The sequence below is a fragment of the Chiloscyllium plagiosum genome, chromosome 2, assembly GCF_004010195.1.
Source record: "Chiloscyllium plagiosum isolate BGI_BamShark_2017 chromosome 2, ASM401019v2, whole genome shotgun sequence".
Lineage (NCBI taxonomy): Eukaryota > Metazoa > Chordata > Chondrichthyes > Orectolobiformes > Hemiscylliidae > Chiloscyllium > Chiloscyllium plagiosum.
This window is the reverse complement of record NC_057711.1, coordinates 146415895-146443234: the sequence shown is the minus strand read 5'-3', so window position 1 is coordinate 146443234 and position 27340 is coordinate 146415895. Positions and strand designations below refer to the sequence as shown.

The window sequence follows — 27340 nt, the reverse complement described above, 5'->3', positions numbered from 1 at the left end:
CTTCTACCCTCCGTCCCTCCCTTCTCTTTCCCCCTTCACCCATGTTCTTTTCCTCAGAACTGGGAAAGGAACACTCAGCCTGAAACATTAACTGATTTCTCTCTCTGGATGCTGCCAGACCTGAGCTTGTCTAGCAATTTCCGTTTTTGGTACAGCATCCACAGTTGTTTTCATTTTCACAATGTACTATTGGGGCTATGTAAGGCTTTGGTCAGATCCTGCTTGGAATATTGTGAGCAGTTTTGGGCTCCATGTCTAAGGAAGGGTGTGCCATCCTTGGAAGAGATCCAGAGGATGTTCGTAAGAATGAACCCGAAAATAAAGGACTTGTCAAATGACGAGTGGTTGAAGACTTGGAGTCTGAACTCTTGAGTTTAGAAGGATGAAGGGGGTCTGGGAAATTTCTTTGAAACTTAATACTGAGGCCTGGATAGAGTGAACATGGATAATATGTTTCCTCTAATAAGTGAAACTCTGATTTGAGGATGCAACCTCAGAATGAAGGTATGTCCATTTAGGGCTGTGATGGATTACTTCAGCCAGAGGGCAGTGAATCTGTGGAAGTCATTGCCGCAGGAGGTTGTGGAGGACAAGCCATTGTGTGTATTTAAGACAGATAGCTTGGTTTTTGTTTAGTCAGGGGATCAAGTGTTACATGGCGAAAAGAAGAGCAGGGGTTGAGAAACATACTAACCCTGATAGAATGATGAAGTAGACCCGATGGGCCAAATGGCCTATCTTGTGGTCAGTATGAAAACATCAGTCTGAAGCTTACCATCTTGTGTTGGATAAGTATTAGTGAACTTGCAAGAAATTGTTTTCCAGTCTTGCCATATACCAGGCAAAATAGTGGCATTTATTTGTCCCTTATTTAACAAAAACATGTGACCTGAATTGACTGACTAAAGAAATTTGCTGATTTGTGTGCACTCCTCATTGGCCAAAATTTTACAGGAACCAGTAAATAAAACTTGTGCAAGAGTTTATGTTTGCGTCTCTTTGTACTGTGTATATTGGGAGCAAGCCATGCAATCATGGCTTTGTGTTATCACTGCTATCTATGTGCATTGTGCAAAGAGCACTGGAAGTGTTTTACTACAAATTTGGCAAAGAAGGATTTAAATGAAAATTTCTAGACTAAGTTAAATTTCCAACTTCTATTTGACTGTGTTTATGTATGATTTCCTTTCCTCATACTTCCAGATTATGAAGCAAGCTTCATTAGATTGATGGACAAAATAACAAATGGTTCCCGGATTGAAATAAATGAAACTGGTGAGTTCTTTGCATATAACTAAAGCTAAAGAGTGTCAGTGCTTATCTCTTGAATGATTTGGGATTCATTAATGTGGAAGATTTTACACAGATTGGGGTCAAGTGCCTTCAGAGAAAAAACACATTTGTTATCTAACCTTTTCAAATACATTTATGAATTCATGGAAGACCAGTTAAGATGGTGACTGTGTGCAGCTGAAGATGTTGAAGTTATTCTAATATAGGTGAACTTCATTAGGGCTTTTGACAAGGTCTTGTGTGGCTGACTGGTTAAGAAACAGAGCCCAAAGGATCCAGGACAATTTGACAAATTGACTCCAAAATGGGCTTGGTGGCAGGAAGCAGATGGTGATGTTTGAAACATGTTTTTGTGACTGGAAACTTTTGTACAATGGCATACCACAGAGTTTGATACTGGGTCCTTTACTGTTTGTATACATTAATGAATGTAGAAGGTGTGGTCAGTAAGTTCACAGATCATGTGGAAATTGATTTGATAAATAGCAAGTAGGAAAACCTTCGACTACTGGATGATATTTACAGGCTGGTCAGATGGGCTGAACAATGGCAAATGGAACTTTAATCCTGAAAACGAAGAGGTGATGCATTCTGGGAGAACAACAAGGCAGGGGAGTAAACATTGTGTAGTGGAACCCTAAGAAATGCCAAGGATGAGAGGGACCTTGATGTACATGTACATAATACTTGAAGACACCAGGTCAGTGGATGAGGTGGTGAAAATGGCAAGTGCCTTTTATTAGGAGACAGTGAGGTCTGCAGATGCTGGAGATCAGTGTCCAGAGAGTGTTTCTGGAAAAGCACAGCAGGTCAGGCAGCATCCGAAGTGCAGGAAAATCGACGTTTCAGACCGTAGCCCTCTGTCAAGATTTCTGATGAAGGACTCCGGTTGATTTTCCTGCTTCTTGGATGCTACCTGACTTGCTGTGCTTTTCCAGCACCACACTCTCAACTGGTGCCTTTTATTAGTTAAGGCATTGAACATAAGAGCAAAGTGGTTATGATGCAGCTGTGTATGATGATGGTTAGGCCACAGCTGGAGTACTGTATGCATTTCTCCTTACTACACTATAGGAAGGATGTGATTCACCAAAATGTTGCTGGTATAAGAGCAATTCAGTTTTGCACAGAGAGGAGATATGCTGGGTTGTTTTCCTTAGGGCAGTGAAGGCTGAGGAAGGATCGTATGGTGTGCAAAGGTATGAGGGACAGACATATACAGGAATATTTCCCCTTGGTCGAGAGAGATCAGTAACCAGGGGACACAGTTCTAAGATGAGTGGGAGGTTGAAAGAGGATTTGAGGAAAACATTTCACCCAGAGGCTGATGAGTATCAGGAACTTGTTGCCTGTAAGAGTAGTAGAGCAGGAATCCTCCAGGCATGTGTATTGAGATGTGCACTTAAAATATCATAGCATAGAAAACTGAGCCGAATGCTGGAAAAAAAAAGGATCGGAATAGATGATACTTAATTGGTGTAGGTCTGATGGACCAAAGGGCTGACACCTCTGCTGCAAACAGAGTTTGACTCTTAAATTTTTTGAAAACTTTGACAGCATGCTATCACTGCTATTTTTAACATGTGTATTTAGCTCAGCAAGAAACCTTTTGCCAACCACACCACTGTTGAGGTGTGTTGAGTATTCAAACTATTTCAGTGCAGTTGGTATGGATGAAACCCAGTGCAGATATTTTAGATTAACGATCAGTACCATAATTCACTTCATGATGTGATACATAGTGATTACTGCTCATCAACCTCTTTGGTGGCAAAAATGAACTCTTAGGGATGAGTCTCAGTCCTTCAGAAGGTTTTAAGAATGGCCAAATTTAAATATGTCCTTTTTTTCTGCTCTTTATCTCCCTTTTTTTTCCCTCTTTCTGTTCCTGATTGGACATGAAATTTACACACTTGCCCCCCCCTCTTTGGTTCTCCTCCTGTTTATTTGAATGTTTAAGATAATGCAGTTTTCTTTAACCCATTCACTAATGGCCAGGTGCCCTGTTTCACTCACTAACATTAATGAAGCTTTCAGCATTTTTTGGGAAATAGTTTTGAACTGAATGGGCAAATTAACTAAGAGCAGACGCTGCTAGATGCCCACTATAACAAAATCTGGTCCTGCAATTTTAAAATGAGGCCGAAAATATATTTTTAACAGATTAATATCTGTTCTTGACTGCTTGCATCTCTGCCGCCACATCCATTTTCACCCAAGGAGTATAGTTAATCATTATTCCCTGTGTGTAATGCCTGGGCTTGATTGGAAACGTTCTATGCAGGATGCATGATAAATGTTATAAAATCTGCAGTAATATTCTTAGGAGGCTATAGTACAAGGCATAATTACAAGCTTAGCACCAAATAACTAAATCAAAATTCTACCATAGTTACTTTAAAGTTTTGGCTGTTTATGTAATTGACTTAGTAAAGCTCAGGGACAATGTTTATAATCTATGTCCTGCATATTCTGCAAGGCTTCTATGTTAAAATTAGTCATAGAGATATACAACATGGAAACAGGCCGTTCGATCCAACTAGTCCATGCCAACCAGGCATCCTAAATAAATCTAGTCCTATTTGCCAGCATTTGGCCCTCCATCCCCTTCCTGTTCATACGCCCATCCAGGTGCCTTTTTAGATGTTGTAATTGTACCAGCTACCTCCACTTCCTCTGGCAGCTCATTCCAAACATGCACCACCCCTGCATGAAAATGTTGCACCTTAGGTCCCTTTTATATCTTTCCTCTCTCACCCTAAACCTATGCCCTCTAGTTTAGGGCTCCTCCACCCCAGGGAAAAGACCTTGACTATTCAACCGATCTATGCTCCTAATGATTTTTATAAACCTCTAAGACTCTCCGATGCTCCAGGGAAAACAGTCCCATCCTATTCAGCCTCTCCCGATAACTCAAACCCTCCAGCACTGGCAACATCCTTGTAAATCTTTTCTGAACCCTTTCAAGTTTTACAGCATTCTTCCTATAACAGGGAGATGGGAATGACACGCAGTATTCCATAAGTGGCCTAAATATGTCCTGTACAGCTGCAACATGACCTCCCAACTCCTATATTCAATGCGCTGACCATTAAAGGCAAGCATACCAAACACCACTTTCACTACTGAAAACAACAAATGCTGGAGATCACAGCAGGTCACATAGCATCCATGGAGATCGAGCAAGCTAGTATTCGAGTCTAGATGACACTCTATCAGAGCCGCCTTCACTATCCTACCTACCTGTGACTCCACTTTCAAGGAACTATGAACCTGCACTCCAAGGTCTCTCTGTTCACCAACACTCCCTAGGACCTTACTATTAAATTTGTAAGTCCTGCTAAGATTTGCTTTCCCAAAATGCAGCGCCTCGCATTTATCTAAATTAATCTCATTCTGCCACTACTCAGCTCATTGGCCCAACTAATTAAGGTCCTGGTGTATTCTGTGGTAACCTTCTTGGCTGTCCACTACACCTCCAATTTTGGTGTCATCTGCAAACTTACTGACCATACTTCTATGTTCACATCCAAATCCTTTATATAAATGATAAAAATCAGTGGGCCCAGCACTGATCCATGTGGCACACTGCTGGTCAGAGGCCTCCAGTCTGAAAAGCAACCCTCCACCACCAACCTCTGTCTTCTACCTTTGATCCAATTCTGTATCCAAATAGCTAGTTTTCCCTCTATCCTGTGTGATCTAACCTTGCTAACCAGTTTACAGTGAAGAAACCTGTTGAACAACTTACTGAAGTCCATATAGATTATGCCCACCACTCTGCCCTCATAATCCTCTTCATTATTTCTTCAAAAAAACTCAATCAAGTTTGTGAGACAAGATTTCCCACGCACAAAGCCATGTTGACTATCTCTAATCAGTCCTTGCCTTTCCAAACACACGTAAATCCTACCCCGCAGGAATCCCTCCAACAACTTGCCCACCAACGATGTCAGACTCACCAGTCTATAGTTCCCTGGCTTTTCCTTACCACCTTTCTTCAATAGTGGCACCACGTTAGCCAACTTCCAGTCTTCCGGCACCTCGTGGCTATTAATGATACAATATCTCAGAAAGGGACCCAGCAGTCACTTCCCTAGCATCCCCCAAAGTTCTTGAGTTCACCTGATCAGGTCCGAATTACTAAAGGGTTGGATAGTAAATTCTCCCTCTCAAAACTAGAGGTATGAGCACAACACAGTTACATATTATAATTCTAAAAGAAGCAGTAAAGGCACTTTGGTCAAAATGTCATGTTTTTCATTGTTGAAACTTACATTCTCACCTTACTGTTCAATTCCTTTTTCTGTTGAATTGCCACAAATTGAGTCTATCCACTTTAGTAGCTTTCACTCATATCTCAATCTCAAACTCTGACTCAAGTTCCCTTCTCATTCTGATCATCCTAATTCTGCATTTGCTTCAATTTTGTCCTCATCTGAATATGGATTCAAGTTACACCACAGCTAGAGCAGGTTTCATAGGATGGCCCTTCAGTACAGAGCTCAATATGTCATTAAATTGATGCTGCATCTGCCTCATTAGTACCCTAAGTGGATGATAAAGTTTGAGGAGGAAGAGGAATTTTAGCTGCTGGCTAAAATTCTTTCTTCAATTAACCGTGATTTTCTTTAACATCTACACAAAGGCTGCAGCTTTTACGTTTGTCATTAATTGGATGTTCCTGAGAGGCCACATACAGTCTGCATAAATTAAGTGGAGGTGCTGGTGTTGGACTGGAGTGGACAAAGTTACAAGCTTTTGGAGATTTCAGATAAACTGTTGGACTATAACCTGGCATCATGTGACTTCTGACCTTATTTAAATGAACACCTACCTAGAGTCGTCATGGATCTCGGCTAATGGCTCAACTGTACAGCAGCTGATAAAGAGCATAGTTGCCAGTCTAATTTGGTTGCAAGTTAAGGACAAGTTGGCCAATAACAGTGCCTTGATTTCTTGTTTTTTCCTCTACACACATACTTCATGAGCCTGTGCCTGACATTTGCTTGATGCTTTCAATTGACAGTAATGAATTTGTGAACTCAATAAGTGGAAAACATAAATCTATCTGCTCTGATGAAGCCATGTATAGATGTTCCCATAGAGTGATCATTTAAAGTGTTTTTTCATGTTTGAAATATACATTTTGACTATCATTTTGTTTCTTCAGGTACTACATTAAATTTCCAACCAGGGCTTCTGTATGGAGGAAGGATTGAACATGACTGTCATCCACAACGCTCCATTGGCTATTACCTGGAAGCCTTGCTCTATCTAGCTCCTTTTATGAAGAGACCATTAAAAGCCACCCTGAGAGGCATCACTAATGATCAAACAGATCCTTCTGTAAGTTGCAGTTCAACTTGCAATAGAGATATTTGAGATGCCAATGTTGATTATTTGATCCATTGATAACATAATCTGGATGCCAAAGCTTTTTTAAACATGGCTAATATAATGTATTTCTTTCGCCCGTTTTCACTGGCAATACTGGCATTTGTTGCCCTGAAATGCTGTGACTAGTTGTCTCATGTAATGGTTGGATACAGCTAAATGATTTGTCAGGCCACTTCAGAGGGCAGTTGAGCACCAATCCATTTCAATGGGATTGGATTTACATTTAGTCAGACTGAGTAATGCTTCCTTCCATCAGTCCAGTTGGATTTGTAAGACAATCTCTCAATCTTAAGATCACTTTTAATTATATTAAAGTTTTATTTCCAGGTTTTTTTAAAACTGCATTTAGAATCTTACACAGCACTCTTAGTAGAACTCTTAGTTGGTCAGGTCTTTCAATTATTTGTCCACTGAACTAACCACTACACTTTGTAAAATCTGGTTGTAATTTAAAGCGTTGGTACTTTTTGATGCAGCCTGGGCCTGTGGCAGGTCAGTTAATCAGGATAGATATAATATCACCTACAGTCAGGGAGAAAGTTGGACTGCAGATGCTGGAGAATCAGAGTTGAAATGTGTGGTGCTGGAAAAACACAGCAGATCAGATAGCATCTGAGGAGCAGGAGAGTCGATGTTTTGGGCATAAGCCCAAAACATCGACTTCATAAGAATTCATAAGAGCTTCATAAGAATTCCTGATGATTGCATCAGTGCTGCACCCTGTACCCAGGCTGAACTGGAGCAGTTCTTCGACTTCGCTAGCAGCTTCCATCCTGTCCTCAAATTCACTTGGTCTATCTTGGACTCCTTCCACTTTCTTGACCTCTCCATTTCCATCTCCAGATGGAAAACGGATCAACATTTACTATAAACCCACATACACTCATTGCTACCTGGGCAACACTCCCTTCCACCCTGTATCCTGCAAAAAGTCCTTCCTGTTTTCCCAATTCCTCCGTGTCTTTGCATCTGCTCTGATAAGGAATCGTTCTACTCCCAAGTATCCCAGAAGTCCTTCAATTTCAAATAATTTTTCTCCCCCACTGTCATCCAGACAGCCCTCCGCTGCACCTCCTCCATTCTCTGCTTCACTCCTCTTAACCTCCTTGCCACCCCCCAAAAAAAACATAAGATAGGGTCCCCTTTCTCCTTACTTTCCAACTTATCAGCCTCTGCATCCAGTGCATCATCCTCAAACATTTCCGCCAACTCCGATTAAACTCTACTACCCAGAACATCTTGCCCTTGCCATTTCTCTCTGCCTTCCACAAAGACAGTTCCCTTTGTCTCTCCTTGGTTTGTGCCACACTCCCTACCGACCCATCCTGCCCCTGGCATCTGAAAAAGATGCAACATCTGTCAGTACACTACCTCCCTTACCTCCACCCAGGACCCCAACCAGTCCTTCCAGGTGAAACAGAGGTGCACCTGCATCTCCTCCAGCCTAGTTAACCGCATCCGATGCTCCCAGTGTGATCTTCTCTACATTGGTGAGACCAAATGTAATCGAAGTGAGCATTTCGCTGAGCATCTTCACCAGGCCAGAGAGGGCCAGTTTGACTTCGCAGTCACTAACCATTTCAGCTCCCGCTCCCAGTCCCCCTCAGACATGTCCATTTTGGTTTTGCCTAAGCTTAAAATGTTATTTTATCAGTCAGAAAATTTAACAAAGATACTTAATGGTGGCATTGTGCATTCACTGACCAAACAAAACACTATTTTCCTTTTTCATTTTTACTTGAGAAACTAAAGGGGAGAAACATTTGAATATATTTCTAATGGATTGAGTTTATTGTGTAGAAAACATATAATCTGGTCATTCTGTACACCCAATGAATTCTGGCTTTAATATCATCTTCCATCCTTTCATCCCTTGTTTAAGGTTGATACTCTTAAGATGACAGCCCTTCCCTTAATGAAACGGTTTGGTATAGATGGTGAAGGACTTGAGCTAAAGGTAAGAAAATCGTTGCTAGCTTTTAAGACATATTTTCCCTTTATATGATGTGGCAGAATTTAATGCCATTCCTTTTACAGACTGAAGTAGCAAATTAGGCCCAAATGAAATATAACTGAGGTGTTAATTTTGGAAAAAAAAATTCTGTTGTCTTGAATGATATTTATGAGGCGCATTCACCTAGAGAAATACAAAGTGTTTTTTTTTAATGAAGTTTTCGTGTAAAGTTGTAAAGGCTGTGCAGAAAATCACGTAGAATGTACTTTCTGTGCAATTTTTTAAAAGAAGCTTTTTTTTTCTAAATTATCTGATGTTACATCTTTCTTGCTACAAAATGGTTAAGCATGTTCTCAAATGTTGTCCTTAAAGACTATAACAGAAGTTGAACAAGACATTCCCTTTACTTTGCAACTTCAATTTAGATCTGGAACAAACTGGTGGAATTTAAACCTTCAAATTCTCTGGTTAGAAGTAAAATATATTTGATAATTTGATGTCAGTCATCTTATTTCACATCCTATCAATTTGAGCTTGTTCACAACTCTGCCACTCTTGCCTAACTCTCACCATATCCCACTCGTCCATCAGACCCGGCACTTACCTTACTGGCTTCCTTGGGTTTTAGCATTTTCTTATTCATCTTTTTCTGTGGTCCTGCCTCCTATTTCTGTAATTACATCCAGTCCATAGTATCTGAGAACTCTTCTTCCAATTGTGGCCTTTTGTGCATTCCCCAGCCCAATCGCTGTACCTTCAGCTATCTAACCCCTAAATCTCAGTCTTTCCACCATTCTCAATTTTAAGACCGTCCCTGATTTTTTTTGTTTTGGATCGAACGTTTAAGTTATTTTGGTGTCAATCTTTATTTGATTATATACCTATGAAGTGCTTTGCATTTTTGCTTTGCATTGAATTTGGAGTGAAAAATTCATCTAATCCAATTATTCCAGCAGTATTCACAAGAATAATTTCTCGTGTGGTGCTGAGGTGGAGTAAGCAAACTTAACTCTCCACCTGGCAGTCTCTAACCTGATGCAAGCTCTTGCTGTGTTAAGATTCCTGCAGAGGTGAATAACTTTTTCAAATTTCCCAGTGACTGATGCAAAAGAATTGCATGGCAAGATATAAAATTTTAAAGCTTTTACAGTGCAAACAAACTGAAAGCAGCATTAATTAAAGCTAGGTAATTAAAACACTATGGTACAGACAAAGTAAACCCTGGACATCTCGCGCTACTCAAACCTCTGGGCAATTAAGGATGGACAGTGAATACTGGCCTAGCTCGTGACACACCACATCTCATGAATGAATTTTTAAAAAGTCTGCTCCCTAACCTGCTGGGTCAATCTTCCAGTATACTTTTAAATAAAGTCCCCTTCACTAATTGTCCTAAGCATATTTGAGTAGACTTCCAGTAGCAAGGACTCACTGGTGTTCTTTTGAACAGGGATTCCATTCTCATTGCCATTCCATTTTGTGATTAACTCAGCAGCAGTCCTTTTGTTCTGCAATGCACAACAGTGCTTGCTTTTGGTCGGCAAGAATCTGTGCAGCTGCTTCTCCATTTGTGTCTGTGTTAAAGCTTGCACCTGATTTTCAAAAGACACATGGTAGCTAGATCACATGGGTTATTGCTGCATTGTCTAAAAAAGGTTAGTGCTCATAACAGCTAACAATTTTGCAACATTTTGAATGCAAATACTCAACTATCTTGCCAGTTGCTAAAAGGCAGGGTATTTCACGGTGGATGGAGTGTTCTAGACATTTTTTTTTACACTTTTTGATGAATCAGCATAATGCTGTTTTTTTTTCTGAGAGCAGTGAATTATTATGGTTTGATATTACATTGGTAACCGGAGGCTTTTATCGATAATAGTAGCAGCTGCATCTGGTGCTGAATAAATCCAGTGGTATGCTTAAATATAAAAATTAAGATGTGCTATTTTCGGTACATTAAGCATTATGATTGAAAAATCTAAAAATGTGATTGCTTTAAAAATTAGTTAGCAAAAATTATTTTATAGAAGACAATGTACTTTTGTATTGAGGTCTGTTAAGGTCTAAGTAAAGGTTATATTTGTTATAACTTTTCTATCCACCTTCCAAGAGAATCCTTTTCTTAAGCTAGAAGTGGCCGTAAATTAGTCGAGTGTTTCTCAACTACCTCTCTCCACTTCCAAAATCAGTTGTATGATAAAATTAGTACAGATAGTTAATTAACTGCAAATTAAATGTTGGTCTCCTTTGAATGTGACAACAACCTTACCTAACCTGTCAAGGGACCCAGATCATGGAAAGTTGTCTGTATAAACATGGTGTTACCATGGTTATTTGTGATTGCACATTTTGTGATTGCTTTGAAAGGTAGTCCGGAGAGGCATGGCCCCTGGAGGAGGCGGTGAGGTTATGTTTTCGTGCCCAGTGCGGAGGTTTTTAAAGCCTATCCAGTTAACTGACCCTGGCAAAATTAAGCGGATCAGAGGTATAGCGTATCCTTCACCAGTCTGTATGCAATCTAATTCTGTATGTGTCGCTCATCCTGTTTGTTAAAACTTGATTTTTTTTTTTTCCTCTTTGGCATTCCTCTTTCCCCTTTCGTGTTTTTTAGAAATATGTGGGACTGGATTCTCTGTGAAGTAGAAATCTCATGCAGATTGCCACTTGCCCTTTTTTTATGAAAGTAGGAGCTCCACATTTCTGAGAGGAGATTCCCCTCAGGAGTCGCTCAAATGTGGAGCTGCACCTCCATTCTGACAGTCCTTTCATAGCACTGAACTGTCAGAGGAAGAGAAACCACAGTGGGTTTCTCCCTCAAAGGGCAAATGAAGGAAAGCCTAAATACCCCTAAGGCCTAGGTAATAGCTTGATATGTATGGGGTGAATGTGGAATAATCTGATCAGCTATAATGTCATTGACTGACAGAACAGGCCCAAGGGATTGAGTAGCCTGCAAATTCATCTGTTCATATCTGTGTACTTCATTCTGCCATTCAGGGTTCGTGCTAATTATGGCAGTTTATGCATGTGCAAGTGTACAGATCATTTGGATAAATAGAGCAACAATTTTGTATTGTAAAAGATGATAAAGAACTTGTAATTCTTTTGATCTTAGCTGATGCTAAGGTTGGGTAAGTCAGATTCCAGAGCGTGCTTTGTTAGATCCAAACTTTTTGAACTGTACAGGCCAAATATTGAAGTGGTTACTAGTGTATTTCTATCAGAATGAAACCTTTATTAAACAAGAAGAAAACATAAAGTATATCTCAAAAATAAAAGTTTGCAAGTTTCATTACAGACATTATAAAAAGACGCTGATGCATGTTAACCTTAACCTCAGCAAAATCCCAAAACCTCTGTGAATAGTCATCATGATCTCCCTGCTGAGAGCATTTGCTCAGACTTGGGCTGAGAAAGCTGTAACTGGCTTGCTTTGGGTGAATTTTCTTTGTATTCACTAGATGGTTTTTCCCTTCATCTGGTATCTCTCCCTGAGACACTTCTCCTCATGGTGGCAGGGATCAATGACCAGGTGGCACAGGTTTAAGAAAAGGGGCAGGAGGTTTACAGGGGTGGAGGAAGGATTTTCTCACCCAGAGGGTATTGGGAATGTGGAGCTCACTGTCTCTAAGGCTGGTAGAGGCTGAAATGCTCATAATATTTAAGAAACATATAGATATACTTGCAATGTCTAGGCTATGGGCCAAGTGCCAGATATTGCAATTACAATAGTTAGGTGTTTGGCAGAGGGTTGAAGGGCCTTTTTCTGTGCTGTAGACCTGTGACTCTTGCTGTTTATGATGTATAATAAATAACCCAATAGTCTACTTTTTAGTGATGTTAGTTAAGGCGATATATGTTGGCCAGGTACTGCAGGAATGTTTGCTGCTGGTCATCTGAAAGGCAACAGCTCCTATAGTGCATTAATGGCCCAGTACTGTCGTATTGTTGACTAACAAACCACAGTATACTGATCTATGGGCTCAAATTTACAACCTTTGACTTTAGAAACGAGATGTGTTAGCAAATTTTGAGAAGATTTATAGCTCAGGTTGAGGTTTTGGATGTAAGTTTGCTCGCTGAGCTGGAGGGTTTGTTTTCAGATGTTTCATCACCATACTAGGTAACATCATCAGTAAGTCAATGGTGAAGCACTGGTGTTATGACCCGAGTTCTATTTGTGTTTGGGTTTCATTAGGTTGGTGGTGTCATTTCCTGTAGTGATGCCATTTCCTGCAGTTATGTAATTTCTTGTTCTTTTTTTCAGAGGGTGATAAATGGGGTCCAAGTCGATGTGTTTGTTGATGCCATGCTTTTAGGAATTCTCGTGCGTGTCTCTGTCTGGCTTGTCCTAGGATGGATGTATTGTCCCAGTCGAAGTGGTTTCCTTCCTCATCTGTTTGTAATGCTACAAGTGATATTGGGTTATGTCTTTTTGTGGCTAGTTGATGTTCATGTATCCTGGTGGCTAGATTTCTGCCTGTTTGTCGAATGTAGTGATTGTTACAGTTCTTGCAAGGTATTTTTAAATGGTGTTCATTTTGCTTGTCTGTATGGGGTCTTTCAAGTTCATTAGCTGCTGTTTTATTGTGTTGGTTGTTTTGTGGGCTACCATGATGCCAAGAGGTCCAAGTAGTCTGGCTGTCATTTCTGAGATGTCTTTGATGTAGGGGAGAGTGGCTCGGGTTTCTAGATGTGTTTTGTCTGCTTGTCTGTCATTGAACAAAAGCTGACTGCTATCAAATACTGAATGACAAATGCTGAAATAATTTGTTCCAAGTAATTCAGTTGTTTTTCCTCAGTGGTGTCAAGTATGAGGTTTGTGGCATCCTCTGCTTATAGTTAAATTAAATTCATTGCCAAGATTGATAGAAATTAAAATGTCACAACATGGTTTATCGTCTCCCTTCTTGCTTCCTCTGTTCAAAAGCCCATTAAGATTAGAAATGCATGGTTGTGTAATCTGAGGTAAGTAAAGGATCTTAAGGTTGTGTACTATTTCCAGAGTTGGGGTATATTTTCTAAAAAAGCCTTGTGGCACTGCATTGTACAGCAGTGATGTTGGGGGTGAGTTGTCCGCAGGACTCGAAGCAAGCAGAAAGGACAAAGAGAGCGACAATAGCATGAATACATCTAGCTTTGTATGATACAGCTACACGATTTCACTTAGCTTACACTGTGATTGAACTATCCATTACAGTGGAGAAATTGATTAAGTTTACTGTGCAAAATGAATGAAAGTTTTGTTTAAAACTAATCTGTTCCATGAGTTGCTGTTTCCAGTCCATGTATTTGTACCTGTGTGACTTTCCTTTACTGAAAACTGCAGATACTCTGTCAGGGTGTCTCCACAGATGGCCAACAGGATTGTTGATTCGGCCAGAAGCATCTTGAACAAGTTCCTACCAGATATCTACATCTTCACTGATCACATGAAAGGAGCACATTCAGGAAAGTGAGTCTGACCTGGGCAACTCGAGGTCCACTTATTTTTATGTTAGAGTTCAAATATTTCAATAATTTTGAAATATACGTTGTACAAAGCCAAATGAAATGCTCTGGTGAACACTCACCAGGATTGCAGTTGAAACTTCAAGCAAATAATTGTCCACATGGATGTTTTATTTTTGCACAATGCAGCTTCAAGTTGCAGCCCAGCATTTTAAATTTAATACAGTGGGTTACCAGCTTTTCACTATAATTTCTGTTATTGTTACAGTACAGTAGGAGACAATCATCCCTGAATGGTTTGATTACTTAATGGCAATCTCCTTTCCCATATCCCAGCATATCGTTTCTGTCCAAATCATCATCCAATGCCCACTTAATTGTTTTTCTTGAACCTGTCTCTACCACATTTACAGTTGGTGCATTTCATCACCTGAACTAAGTAAGGTAAAGTTGCTATAGTCCCAGAGGACCATACCTGCTTGCATCTGAAAGGTGGTGATTTACCACAATGCTTAGAGAAAGTTGAGAAGTTTGGACCTTCATGATAACTTCAGCCAGTATTGGAATTGAACCCTTGTTATTGGCTCCACTCTGCATCACAAACCAGCCATCCAGCCAATTGAGCTAACCAACGCCTTAACTAATAGCTGCGTGAAAAAGATTTTTCTCACATCACCCTTGCTTCATTTGTGCATCATTTTAATCTGTGCCCTTCTCTTTCCCAGTCTTTGATGGCAGTCTACTGTTGAAATGCCAGGCTGTTGTCTCTGCATTAATGGTGATAGTTAGGGGAGAAAAAAGCTTTCAGCCAGCTTGCCTGATGTTGAACTCATGATTCTCTCTAGTGGATTATAACTCAAATGTTTGTTGGGATTCAAGCCTGGAACTGTTAAAGGAAATTTCTTGTCAACTTCACATATTGTTCTCTCAGTATGTTGTTAAAGAGATGCATATGTTGTTTGGTATGTGGAGAAATGTTGGGATTTGGGTGGAGAAAAGCCCAGAAAGTTGAAGTAACTGAAAGTAGAATCAGTCTGTTATAATGTCACCACTCTGTGCTGCATATAGCTACAGATTGTTTTATGCGACTAGGATTATACATTCTAAATACCATAGAAGTGCAGAGGTAGGATTGATAAACTCTGACTGTAGTAAGAGTTTCTTTTAACAACCGCATTTATGTTTTAGGTCACCAGGATTTGGCCTCTCTTTAGTGGCAGAAACAACAAATGGAACCTTTCTCAGTGCTGAACTCGTTTCAAACCCTCAAGGTCAAGGGTCACCAGTCCTCCCCGAAGACCTTGGCAAGAGCTGTGCAAAGCTTCTTTTAGAAGAAATCTACAGAGTGAGTATCTGCTAAACTATTTTGTGGTCTTTAATGGTAGGAAGTTCAGAGCTGTTGCAATAGGGAGTGGAGCAGTGGTTGAGTGTGGAAGAAATTGGAGGCAGAAAAATGGGCGCTTACAGTCCTTGTAGAGAAAGATCACTTAAGTAGATAGCTGAATTCCTGGTTATTGGCTTACATCAGATTTTATGTTAGTGTAACAAATAAATTGAAAACAAAATTGTCGATATCAACTAGCAGAGAATGAATACTTGTAAACTATGGAGAGGAGTTTCTATAAACTACTGATTAAAAAATCTTTAGCACTACTGAAAATCCCCCACATCTTATATATAAATAAAGCATAGTCTCCAGAGGGTCACAGTCTTTGTAAGAATCAATTCACTTCACTTGCTGTTTCCAGTGGGTTCAAGTATCCCAATTTTGTCAATTCCTAACACTGTGTGACTGTTGAAAAGTACTTTGAAAATTTTCAGAAATTTAACAGACTCCTAAAGTAAGACCCACTGTCAATTTGTCCTTTGTGAACCCAGATGTGAACCTTTTGCATTTTGCTCTGTGAAGTTTTAAGCTCTCTCTCCTTAGGCCCATGATGACCAGTCTATTCAGTCACCTTGTGGAGAACTCAATCAGATCACATGACCCTCTTAGTTCCTTCCTTATCCCAAACAACTTGTAAAACTATATGCTCATAACAGGTCCATATCAACTTCATAATTTCCTTCATGAAGAAAATAGTATTTCCCAATAGGCAGCAAATCTCTTTCAGATCAAATGTACTTCAATTATTCTGCAAATAAAATTGCATTTCAGAAGGAGTATGTTACTCACTGGTTAAAGCTGAGTTGATCTTTGCTAGCATAAATTATTGAATTTTATTTGCTTTAATTTACAGACTTTATGTTGCTTTAATTTTCCATTTGTGCTTGGCATAACCATTCCTAGCAAGATGGTCACTTACTGCCCATCCTTAGATACCCTGAGAAAGAAACTCAATAGCTTAAAAACATATGAAATAATAGCAGAAGTAGACTATTTGGCCCTCTGTCGTTCAATAAGATCATGGCTAATCTATTTGTTTCGAATTCAACATTCTCATCTACTCATGACAGCTCTTGATTTTCTTGCCTAACAACAATATCCTTGCTTTTATCTAAGCAAAGCATTGCATATATTGAAAATCTGGAATAAAAACAAAGTGCTGGGGAAACTCTGGTCTGGCAGCATCTGTGGAGAGAGAAACAGCCCCGAATCCAAAGATTCTTTGCAGCTGAAGGGGTACAAAGAGTGCTAGTAATGGTAATGCAACACTTGAGATGTAAAATAGTTGTAAATGATAGTTGCAGAAAGAGGAAAATGGGATTGCTTTGCTGAGGATTATTGAACTCCATGTTGAACCCTGAAAGCTGTAAAATCCCTAAGCAGAAAATGAGATGCTGTTCCTACAGTTTGTGTTGAGCATTGCTTGAACGCTGCGCAGGCCTGAGACGGACATGTTGGCATGGGACCATGATTGTTTATTGAAATGGCAAGCACCTGGAAGGTTGTGGTCACGCTTATGGACAAAGTGGAGGTGTTCCACAAGGTGGTCACCCTGTCTGTGTTTGGTCTCGCCAGTGCAAAAGGGAATACATAGTGAGCAGTGAATATAGTAGACTAATTTGCAAGACGTGCCAGTAAAATGCTTTGCCTGGAAGGTGCATTTGTGACCTTGGACAGTAAGGAGTGGGGACATAAAAGGGCAAGTGTTGCACTATACGTGATTGCATGAGAAGGTGCCATGTTAGTAGTAGGTTAGGGCAGTGTGAGGAGTGATGGAGCGGACGTTGTTATCACAGAGAACAATCCTAAACTCCAACTGGAGTGTCTTACTCTGCTGCCATCTTGGTCAGTAAGAACCTATTTCAGTCAACTTCAATAAATCTAGCTGTGTCTCTGACTGCCTGTCTCTGGATCCTTTTGTTGTTTGCTCCCCTGCTGATGCTGACTGCCTGCTTCTCTAGATAATGCAGATTACTGTCATGGAGGTTTTACCTTATCTGCTCCTCTTGATCCATTTTTAAACAATTCAAATTAGTGAAATTTACATCATGGACTTTGAACACACGATTAATAGCTCAGACCTCTGGTCACTAGTTCAGTAATCCAGCCACTTTACTACTCCTGCTAACTGCCCATTTGACATTTTTAGCTTTGACTTTTACATGTTGGTCCACCTAAAGAGTAGTCCCTCATATTTGGAAAGATTGAAAGGAAAATTAAGGAACTGGATACATAGGTAGATAAGTATTAATGCAAGAATTTATAAGCTGTTTATATTGATTTCAATTCGCACCCCCAAATCTGCAGAATTGGGAGATTGTACTATATAAAATGATATAGTTTGCGCTTACCTGGATTAGTTGCTGAAGACAAGATCAAATGCCTTTTATTGTATTTTTTGGACTATTTTTTGTATTTAAATGCCTGGTACTTTTAGTTTTGACAAATTTATAGCTAAGTTGCATTTGAGGTTTTTTGACCAATTGAGATACTCTTTCAAATATTCCTACTGTGTACTACATGTATTGTAATACTTTCAAATGCTTCAAGTTTGTGTTTTACATGCAAGTTTGTGTTTTAGCTATTTTTCCTTCCAATAGGTGATACCTAGTTGATCTGTACTAAACATTGCCTGTGATTATTCTGTTCGGCTCTAATTCCTGTCTGCTCCAATTCCTGGTATAATATTTGACCAGCTTCTATACCAGATTTCTGTTGTAAGATGTTGAATCAGTCTAGTTTGACTTGTTAGGGCATATTTTAGTTGAGAATAGTGGAGGTGTGTGCATTTAGTTTATAATAGTTTCAAATATTTATGAAGTTTGCATATATCATTGCACCACTTGTTGATTAATATGCTTCAAAACACTCCTCTCCAATCATGTGCTGAAATCACGAGAGCCAAATCTTGCAGATGATAGCAGCTGGATATAGGGCTTTAATTGACCCTGCTCACTGAATTTTTCACCAAGTGCATGTGACTTTGAATCTTTTGCCTCAATGGTAACAGACTAATTGACAATGATCCTTCAAAATCTTTAACAGAATTTAACCTCCATCTGGGTATCATACCAGAATTGTTCTAATCATTAAGCTAATTGAGAAATAGATATTGGTAGTATGCAGGGATGAGTTCATGTCCATTGCACTTTCTTGAATAGTGCCCTGTTATTCTCTTGCATTCAACTGCGAAGACCTCAATTTCACATCTCAATGCAAGTACATTATATCTGGCAGTGCAGCACTCCCTTAGTACAACACTGAAGTTTCGGCCTGGGTCCTACTACCCACTGAAACGTACAGAACCAGGAGGAAAAAAACATTCTTATCTGTGCCCTAGTAGAAATGCCTTTATTTTTAACATGATGTACACTCTCTGGAGTACTAGTAACTAACCCTTTGTGTCAGTTTGATTTCAATTTTCTTCCTGAGGTAAAGTTGGGCAGCTGTAACTTTGTATCTGATTTTGTTTTGCAGGGTGGCTGTGTAGATTCTGTAAACCAGAGCTTGGCCTTACTGTACATGGCCCTTGGACAGCAGGATGTTTCAAAACTTCAGATTGGTTCACTGTCGCCATACACGTAAGCGAAAGCCTCTGATGTATATGGTGTGAAATGAATTGATGCAAAAAGACCAGATTTCTCTACTTCTCACTGATGTTTTGATTTTAAATGCCTCATTCAGTTTTTTAAATGTTGCCATAACCGGAGATCTGAAGCTCAGGAACTCTGAACTGTCCTTTTTCAGTTATCACGGTACCGGTGCTGTTTCTTGAAGAGGTACAGTACTGTGATAACTGAAGAGTGGCAGTGCCATCACAAGACTGTTGAACTTGAAGTTTTCCTCATTTCTCACTTCTTAGTGAAGTTTAGGAAGCAATTTCCCAACGCCGCCACCCCCCCCCCCCCAAGCTCTCTGGCATGAATTAAGTTAAATGAAATAAAACTGAATTGGGTAAAAGTCACATGAATGGATCAGGTTGATTGTTATCCATCTTGCAGATTACTATTGTCACACGATTTGGTGTTAGTGCCCAGTGGGATGTACTTGCTTTGATTTCTGATAATCTTGTTTGTTTTATTAATTTTTCTCCTTTCCCAACTAATTAATTAACTTTTTTTTGCTTTTGATATTGATTCACACCTCTTCTTCCCTTTCCCCTCATACATTTTCTTTGTCTGTCTGTCTCTCTGTCTGTCTCTCTGTCTGTCTCTCTGTCTGTCTCTCTGTCTGTCTCTCTGTCTGTCTCTCTGTCTGTCTCTCTGTCTGTCTCTCTCTGTCTCTCTCTCTCACCAGCCATATCTGCTTGAAAGTAATTCGCAATATTAGTAGCAGTGCTTTGCAAATTGCTCAGTAAGACTGAGTACAACTTATAAAAACTTTGGTTGTCTTTTTGCTATTAAATACACCATTATAACAGTGCTTTAATCACGGGGAGCAGTATGAATTAATTTCTCTTCAAAAATGTAATTTTTTTTCATTATAAAAAGTTGCTTCCTACAGGTGCGGAAATAATGGCAAACTTCTTAAGTAACAAAATATGCTACGTTAGTATTATGAACCCAGTAAACACCTTGTCAGATCAAGTAGTTCCTGATATTTATAACATGATAAAGGAAATGGGTTTGCTAAGATTTTATTTTTGCAGCAAATACAGGTGATCTATTGTGCACTGCCCAAATAGGTGTTGACAGCGGACAGAATGTCAACTTTCAAAAAGACTTCGGTAAATATTTGAAAAGTTAATAATTTTATGGGACTCTGGAATGGGCAGGGCCTCAGTAACAAATTGTACAGCTCTTCAAAAGAATCAGGACGAATGTAATGGGCTGAATGGCTTCCTATTCTGCAGGAGTATTGTGATTCCTCTTAGCCTAGTATGATTGTGAGAACATGCCGTATTTGAATTTGACATGTCGTCAACGTTTTGTTAATGTTGCAGCAGAGAATAAATGATTGAATGTTCAGCAAAATGAACTGGCTAACCTTTTTTTAAATAAAAGCAAAAGTCCACTGTATAGAAACCATTTTGTACCTCAACGTTAATCATTGATCATGAATATGAATTCAATCATTGTGTATAAATATTGGTTTAGCATTTAGGCAAGGAGTAGTTCAATGTGGAAGTTACCCTAGATGACAAGAATAAAGATGTAAATTAATAAATATTTAAAATTCAGTGGTTTGTCAAAAGTTTTAAAGGGTATTTATTTATGCTTTTAATGTGCCTTATACGTATTTTTAAAAATCTGCTTTCAAATCAGTTGCATTCTGCTACCCCATTTGTCATTTTGGAGGTAGTAACCATTTTCTGTTAACTTTCTTTTGGATCAGAAAGCTAAGCATTGAGTAATGCAAGGGCTCTTGACTTTTTTTGCCTCCTTTCATAGTAAAATTCAGAGTCCCAAATGTACAAGTCTGTTTTTTAGTGCAGAAATTAGTTATGCAATGTAAAATATTTTTATTTTACTTATCAAATTTATTCCTTATGCTGAATGGCAAACTTGTGAAGTTTTGAGCTAGATATGTCTTGGAAAATTCCCTTCTGCATGATTTCAGCAATGAAAAAAGAAACAGGAATTCATCTCTTCAAAGAGGGGAAGTCTCTGGTAAAATGTTTTGGAGTTACTGGGAAGGAAACTTATCCCCCAGATGAGGACACCTCTATAAAGCAGCATGCCTTGGAGCTGTGTTTCTCCCATGTCTTACATTACTGGTTGGTGAACCTCATGAATTAGCTTTGAATTCACATAACTGGCCTGTGTTACCCCACCCATCAATCTGAAGACAGACTGCCTCTTACAGCAAAAGGGAAATCTCTGCAGTTTTCCAGTTCTTTGTACTGGAAATGAGCATGGGCACACTTTGCGAACACCAGTGTGACATTTTACTGTATTTGGGTGACTCAAACCTCTCAGCTGGTGCCTAAACATCCTGTTGCTATTTCAATAGTTTGTCTCTGTCTGGAAAGAGTTTGGTGTCCACTTTTGGATTTGCTCCTTGAAACATTTATTGGCACCATTTTTCAGTTGTCTCCCCCCAATTCTGATGCAGCATTGCACTGTGCGCCTCCGATTCTGTCACTGTCTTTTTTTAAAGTTCATAGTTCCGAGAAGGATCAAATGCTTTCTTTATTTTTCCCTCGGCATGTTCCCTTTCTGTGCAGCTGCACTAATTATCACATTGCATTTAATATTGATTCGAAGGGGCTACTAGAATTTTAGGGTATTGTTCCTCTTTTCTGTACGTTCAGGAGATTAAATGGTTATTTATGAGGATTGCATCATCCCATGACTATAAATTCTGATTTTGCAGTAGAGGTATATGTTTTAAGAATGCTTGAACATGAGTGACAGTTCAGTCTGTTTCACTTGTTCCCTGGATGTGTCATTTCAGCCTCCAACTGAAGGGAAATTAACTGTGGGTTGGTAGCTCAGAACGAGGAAGATTTGGGGACTCTAAACTGAATAATGAGATCATGGTAGCTGCAGTTCCTGGGATAGTGACCTGATGGTAGCAGTATTCTGGATCCAAACATTGATGTTAAGCACCCCTGGTGTGTTGTGTAACTTGCTTTTCTGGAGACCTCTTAACAACATCTTGTAAAATCAGAGCAAGCTGTGAATCCCTAGGTGAGAGTTCCTGTAGTATTGGTTAGTTCAGTAAGTTTGATTTTAAAGGCATTGGGGAACAGAATGAGTTACAATATTGTGAATTGTTTTGCCCATGCAATGTATATTACTAACTTTGCTCAAATATTTTTTCATTCACTGTCTCAATTTGAAACCGATATAAAAATATGCAAATTTTGGGATGCCACTTTATCTTGGTGCATTATGCAATATGACTGCCTGTAGATTTTGTTTCCCTCACCACCCTTTGCAATCCTGCTTTTCCTAAATGTACTCCGTGTATTCTCCTAATTTTGATCAGTTTTAATGAAGGCTTTTACTTTGTATGCTGATGTGTATTTTATTGTTTGCAGGACATCTCTATTTTGCAGCAAACTTTCTTTTGTTTTTGCATAGATGATTTGAATATTTGAACAGATGTAATCTATTTTGACCTATAGTATTTTTGTTTTGAAGTAGTGTGTTTGCACCTTTCTATTTCTTTGCTATTGGAACATTTTTTATTCGCACCTGCCACAAGTTGTCCTCATGGAGATTTTATTTATTTTTTGACCACAGACAACTCAGATGGGTTTGGTTTTATTCTATGAACTCATTTTGGCATTTACAACTAATTGCTATAAAATGCATTAATTACACCTTTCGGTAGCTATTTCTATCGAATTGAATGAACGCAACTTTTCACAATAAAATATTTAGTATATTTATAAAAAGTAATAGAAGCTGAAAGTTTAAGGGGATTTTACTTTAATACTGAATGTTGTAGTTTCTCTTATTTAATGCTGTGATTTGCATTTGTGTAATCTAGAAAGTGTTTGTTCTGAGGGCATGATATCTGTTAGGTATTTTGAGTGAAATAATGAACTGTTACTTATACTGCATTTTGCATTTCCTGAAAATGTGTACTATTTTTATTTTTTAAAGGATTGAGTTTCTGCGGCATCTGAAAAGTTACTTCCGAATAATCTTCAAAATTGAAGCCCAGCCCATGGAAGAACAGAAAGGTGGAGATAAAGTGTTAATGACTTGCATTGGTGTTGGCTTTTCTAACATCAACAAGACCGTCACGTAGGAAGACTACTGTTGCATCTGAATGTGTTTGGCATAGTTCATTGTATATTTAAAACTTCCCTCAAAAAATTGTATCTTTGGAATTTTGTGCATGAAAACCGATGTTCACAAGGACACCATTTATAATCTATAACTTACATTCTTTTGTCATTTGGCTAATACTGAAAGTGAGTGCTCAATGCAAGTTTATTGGTGTCTAGGAAGAAACCAATGTTTCTAACATGGAAATTAATCAACTTCAGTCTTGAACATACTGAATGACTGGATTCTGGTGCAGAGAATTGTAAAACTTTACCACTCCCTCTGAAAAAAATTTCTCGTCTCACTCCTAAGGGGCTGACCCTTGTTCTGAGCCTCTGTTCGCTGGTTCTATGTCCCCTCAGCCACAGAAGCATCCTTCTGCATCAACCATGTCAGTATTTGTAAGAATTATGTTTGAATGAGAGCACCTGTTATTCTAAACTACAGAGAATATAGGCTTATTCTATTGAATCATCTTCAATGACAATTTGTCTATTTCAGGAATTAGTTTGATGAACCTTTGCACTCCCTCTATGGCAAGTATCTATCTCCTTTGGTGAGGAGACCAAACAATGATTCAACTGTGATCTAGTTAAGGCTGTAAGTAATTGCAAAAGGACTTATTTACTCATGTACACAAATTCTATTGTAATAAAAGCCAACATAACATTTGCCTACATGTTAACGCAGTGACTCATACAAGGACATATCTGTCCCTTTGAAGCTGGATATTTCCCAGCTGCTTTCTAATAAGAAATACATTATTTTTCTTACCAAACTGGATAACCCCAGTTTCTCCACATTGTATTTTATATGCCAAGTTAAGCTCACTCCTTAGTTTTGTTATCTACTAACTTGAAATATTACATATAATCCTGATATCCAAATCATGGATAAACATTGTAAATAGCCATGCCCACGCACTGATCTTTGCAGTACCACAGAACCTGAAAAAGAACCATTTATTCCTACACATTGTTCCTATCTGTGACCAGTTCTCAATCTGTGCCAATATATTCCTCCCATCCTGTGGGCTCTAATTTTGTTTCCCTAGGTCTTGTTTGAAACCTTACCATAAGTGTTCTGAAACTCTAAACATACCAAATCCACTAGATTTCTTTCCACACCTCCTCCCCCCCCCCCCATATCTATTCTGTTGCTTATATCCTCAAACTCCCAACATGTCAAATGTGATTTCCTGTTCATCAATTTGTGTTGACTCCACCCAATTTTGTGTTCTGTTTTTGCATTCTTATAGATTCTCATTTTCCTTTCTTATGTTAGGCCAAAGGATTTAGTTTACTGTTTTCTCCCTCATTTATTGAGTAGTGGGGTTATATTTGCCAACTTTCAATCTGCAGGGATGGACCAATCCAGAATATATAGAATTTTCTAATATCTCTAGCCACATTTTCAGCAATATGCTGGAAATCTTTAGATTTAGGAAATGTATGTGCTTTAAGTCCCTCTAAGTGTCTGGTATTGTGTTATTTTTAATTAAAATCTTGTACTTTCTTGTTTACACATTACCAGACTCTCCATTATCTTTGGGAGGTGTTTAGTGTTTGTTTAGTTTCTCTCCAATTTAATTATTCCTTTTTATAACTTCCGAACTTACCTGCAATGGACCCACAATTGGCTGATCTTTTCCAGTTTGCAATTTCCAAATTGTTTATACAGTTGTCGCTATTTTTTCCAATTTTATTTTCCCTTTCTTGGCTGTCCATTTGGAATTCTAAAATCCTCCTAATTCTCAGGCTTACGAATTTTTGGCAACAGTATAGGCTTTTTCCTTTGATCTAAAACAAACCTTAATTTCTTTTGTTGGCCTAGGTTTGGATATTTTCCTTGTTGGGTTTTTGTGCTTTAAAAGAATGTATTTTTGTAAAGTGCATGTTCATTCTTTAATTGTTGGCTATCACCTGCCTCCTGTTGTACGTTTTAAATGTAGTTTCCCAATCCACTATAGTCAACTTGTCCCTCACAGCTTCATGATTTCCTTCATTTCGATTAGAGATTCTAATTTCTGACTGAACTACATCAGTTTCATTTCAATGTAAAATCTAGCATAAAATCAGTTTTTCCAGGTTGTCTTAAATTTCAACCATTTTTTACGTCCCTTGTACTCTACACTAGATTTGAGATGTGCATTATCTTTTTACAGTACATTTTTCAGCCCTCAAATACAGCAAAGAAGTGAACTGTTAATTCTTAGAAGAATCGTTTCTGCGAAATTCTGCAGCAGTCTGGCCAAGAGAATAACTGGGCATTCCCCTGTCCTGTGCCACCCAGAACCCAGCCATTAGATCATTGAGTTACTGGTTCACCTGCTTCTGTCCCTTCCCAGCAAATAGGAGGAATTCACAATGGGGAGATTCCATTGTCTAAAAAGTCACTGCACTTTAGGTATGCAAACCTGCAATTTAAAATTGCAGATCATTGTAGTTTTGGCTCAGCTTGAGCATTGTTGCCTCTGAATCAAAAGGCTTTTGATTTCAAACCCCATTCCAGAGACTTGATTTCACAATTTAGACAGGCATTTTGATACTATACTGATTGAGTGCTGCACTCTTGGAAATACTGTCTTTCGGATAAGACATTAAACGAAGACCTATCTTCTTCTGTCTTCCAGCTCGTCCCCCACTCACTCAAACCTCAGGTACAATTGAAAGATACCATGCCAATTTTGAATAAGAGCAAAGAATATCGTTTGGTGCATAAATATGTGCCAACTAATTTTATGTGATCATTCTCTCTTTGCTGTTTTGGGGAGTAGCTTGCTGCCTGCAAATTGGGTGTTTTATTTCCCTGTTAGAAAAATAATTGCAGTTCAGAGATTGCTGTAAACACCTTCTGCGACATCCTGTAGAAATGGGTAGGAACAGGAATAGGCCAGTCAATCCTTCCAACATGTTTGCAGTTCAATTAAATCAAAGCTGACCTTTTCTTAGTTTTTACGCTCCTTATTTCTGCATGCTTTAATATCCTTACCGAACAAAAATCTTACCTGTTTCAATTGATCTAACTTATGCTGTTAGTTTGGATGTGTTGCAGATGTACACTACTCTGAAAATGTGTTAACTGACATCATTTCTGAATGATCCTAGATTAGAGTGGTGCTGGAAAAGCACAGTAGTTCAGGCAGCATCCGAGGAGCAGGAAATCGCCCTTCATCAGGAATATTCTTTTGCCCGAAATGTTGATTTTCCTGCTCCTCGGATACTACCTGAACTGCTGTGCTTTTCCAGCACCACTCTAATTTAGAATTTGGTTTCCAGCATCTGCAGGCATTGTTTTTACCATCATTTCTGAATGACTCAGCTCTAATTCAAGATTATGCCCTTTTTTGTATGTGATCCTCCTATAAGAGTAAATAATTTCTCTCTTTGTCCCTTTTAAATCCTTTATCTTAAACACTTAGATTACTCCTTGTCGGAGAAATTTGCCCAATAGGTTAGAGATCACAAAACATAGCTCGAAGTGAAATTGACAAACAGTTTATTGCAAATGATATCACTGGAGGAGAAAACAGACTAGCTGACACAGAACTGACAGTCTGCACAGAGAATTTGATTTCTCTTCCAGTGATATCGCTTGCAATAAACTATTTGTCAGTTTCACTTCGAGCTGTGTTTTGTTATCACTAACCTGTTGGGCAAATTTCTCTAACACTCCTTAAACTATTATACTCAATACAAATCTATTCAACCTCTGCTCATAAATTAAATTTTGGAATCATTCTGGTGAGTCTTCAGAATGCTTTTTTAGGCCATTGTATTCTGACTGGGATGCAGTGTCCCGTATTGGATATAGTCTGACATAATGTTGAGCCATAGCCTTATGCAAATATAGATGCAGTATTCAGGATTGAACACAGCATTCAAGATAAGGTCTAAACAGAACTTTATGCAAGTGTAACATAACTTCTAGCCCTCATGAAAAGATGTGTGAAGGATGCTACATGAATTTTAAGTTACATATTGCTTTTGTGCGACTTGAATTTTTGAAAAATGTTCTTTGCGATTATGTTAAAGAGAGTTCAACATAAGGTAATACTTGTTGGGAAAAGAACCTTCTTAAAGTTGCTGTTCATTTGTGTGAATGACCATGTTCTAATGGTTTGTCACTTGT

The 27340-nt window shown here is 38.8% G+C and overlaps 1 protein-coding gene across 1 annotated transcript in view; it reads left to right on the top strand.

Moving 5' to 3' along the window:
- The window catches only part of rcl1 (RNA terminal phosphate cyclase-like 1), a 27010-nt gene extending 627 nt beyond the window's left edge, over window positions 1–26383 (top strand). Inside the window, exons 2-9 of the mRNA XM_043720844.1 lie at window positions 1204–1275; window positions 6467–6642; window positions 8576–8650; window positions 11015–11139; window positions 13977–14102; window positions 15287–15443; window positions 18963–19066; window positions 23042–26383. Coding sequence (XP_043576779.1) covers window positions 1204–1275; window positions 6467–6642; window positions 8576–8650; window positions 11015–11139; window positions 13977–14102; window positions 15287–15443; window positions 18963–19066; window positions 23042–23189 — 983 coding nt within the window. The 3' untranslated portion in view covers window positions 23190–26383. The remainder of the gene's footprint in view (window positions 1–1203; window positions 1276–6466; window positions 6643–8575; window positions 8651–11014; window positions 11140–13976; window positions 14103–15286; window positions 15444–18962; window positions 19067–23041) is intronic.
- The last annotated feature ends 957 nt before the right edge of the window (window positions 26384–27340 follow it).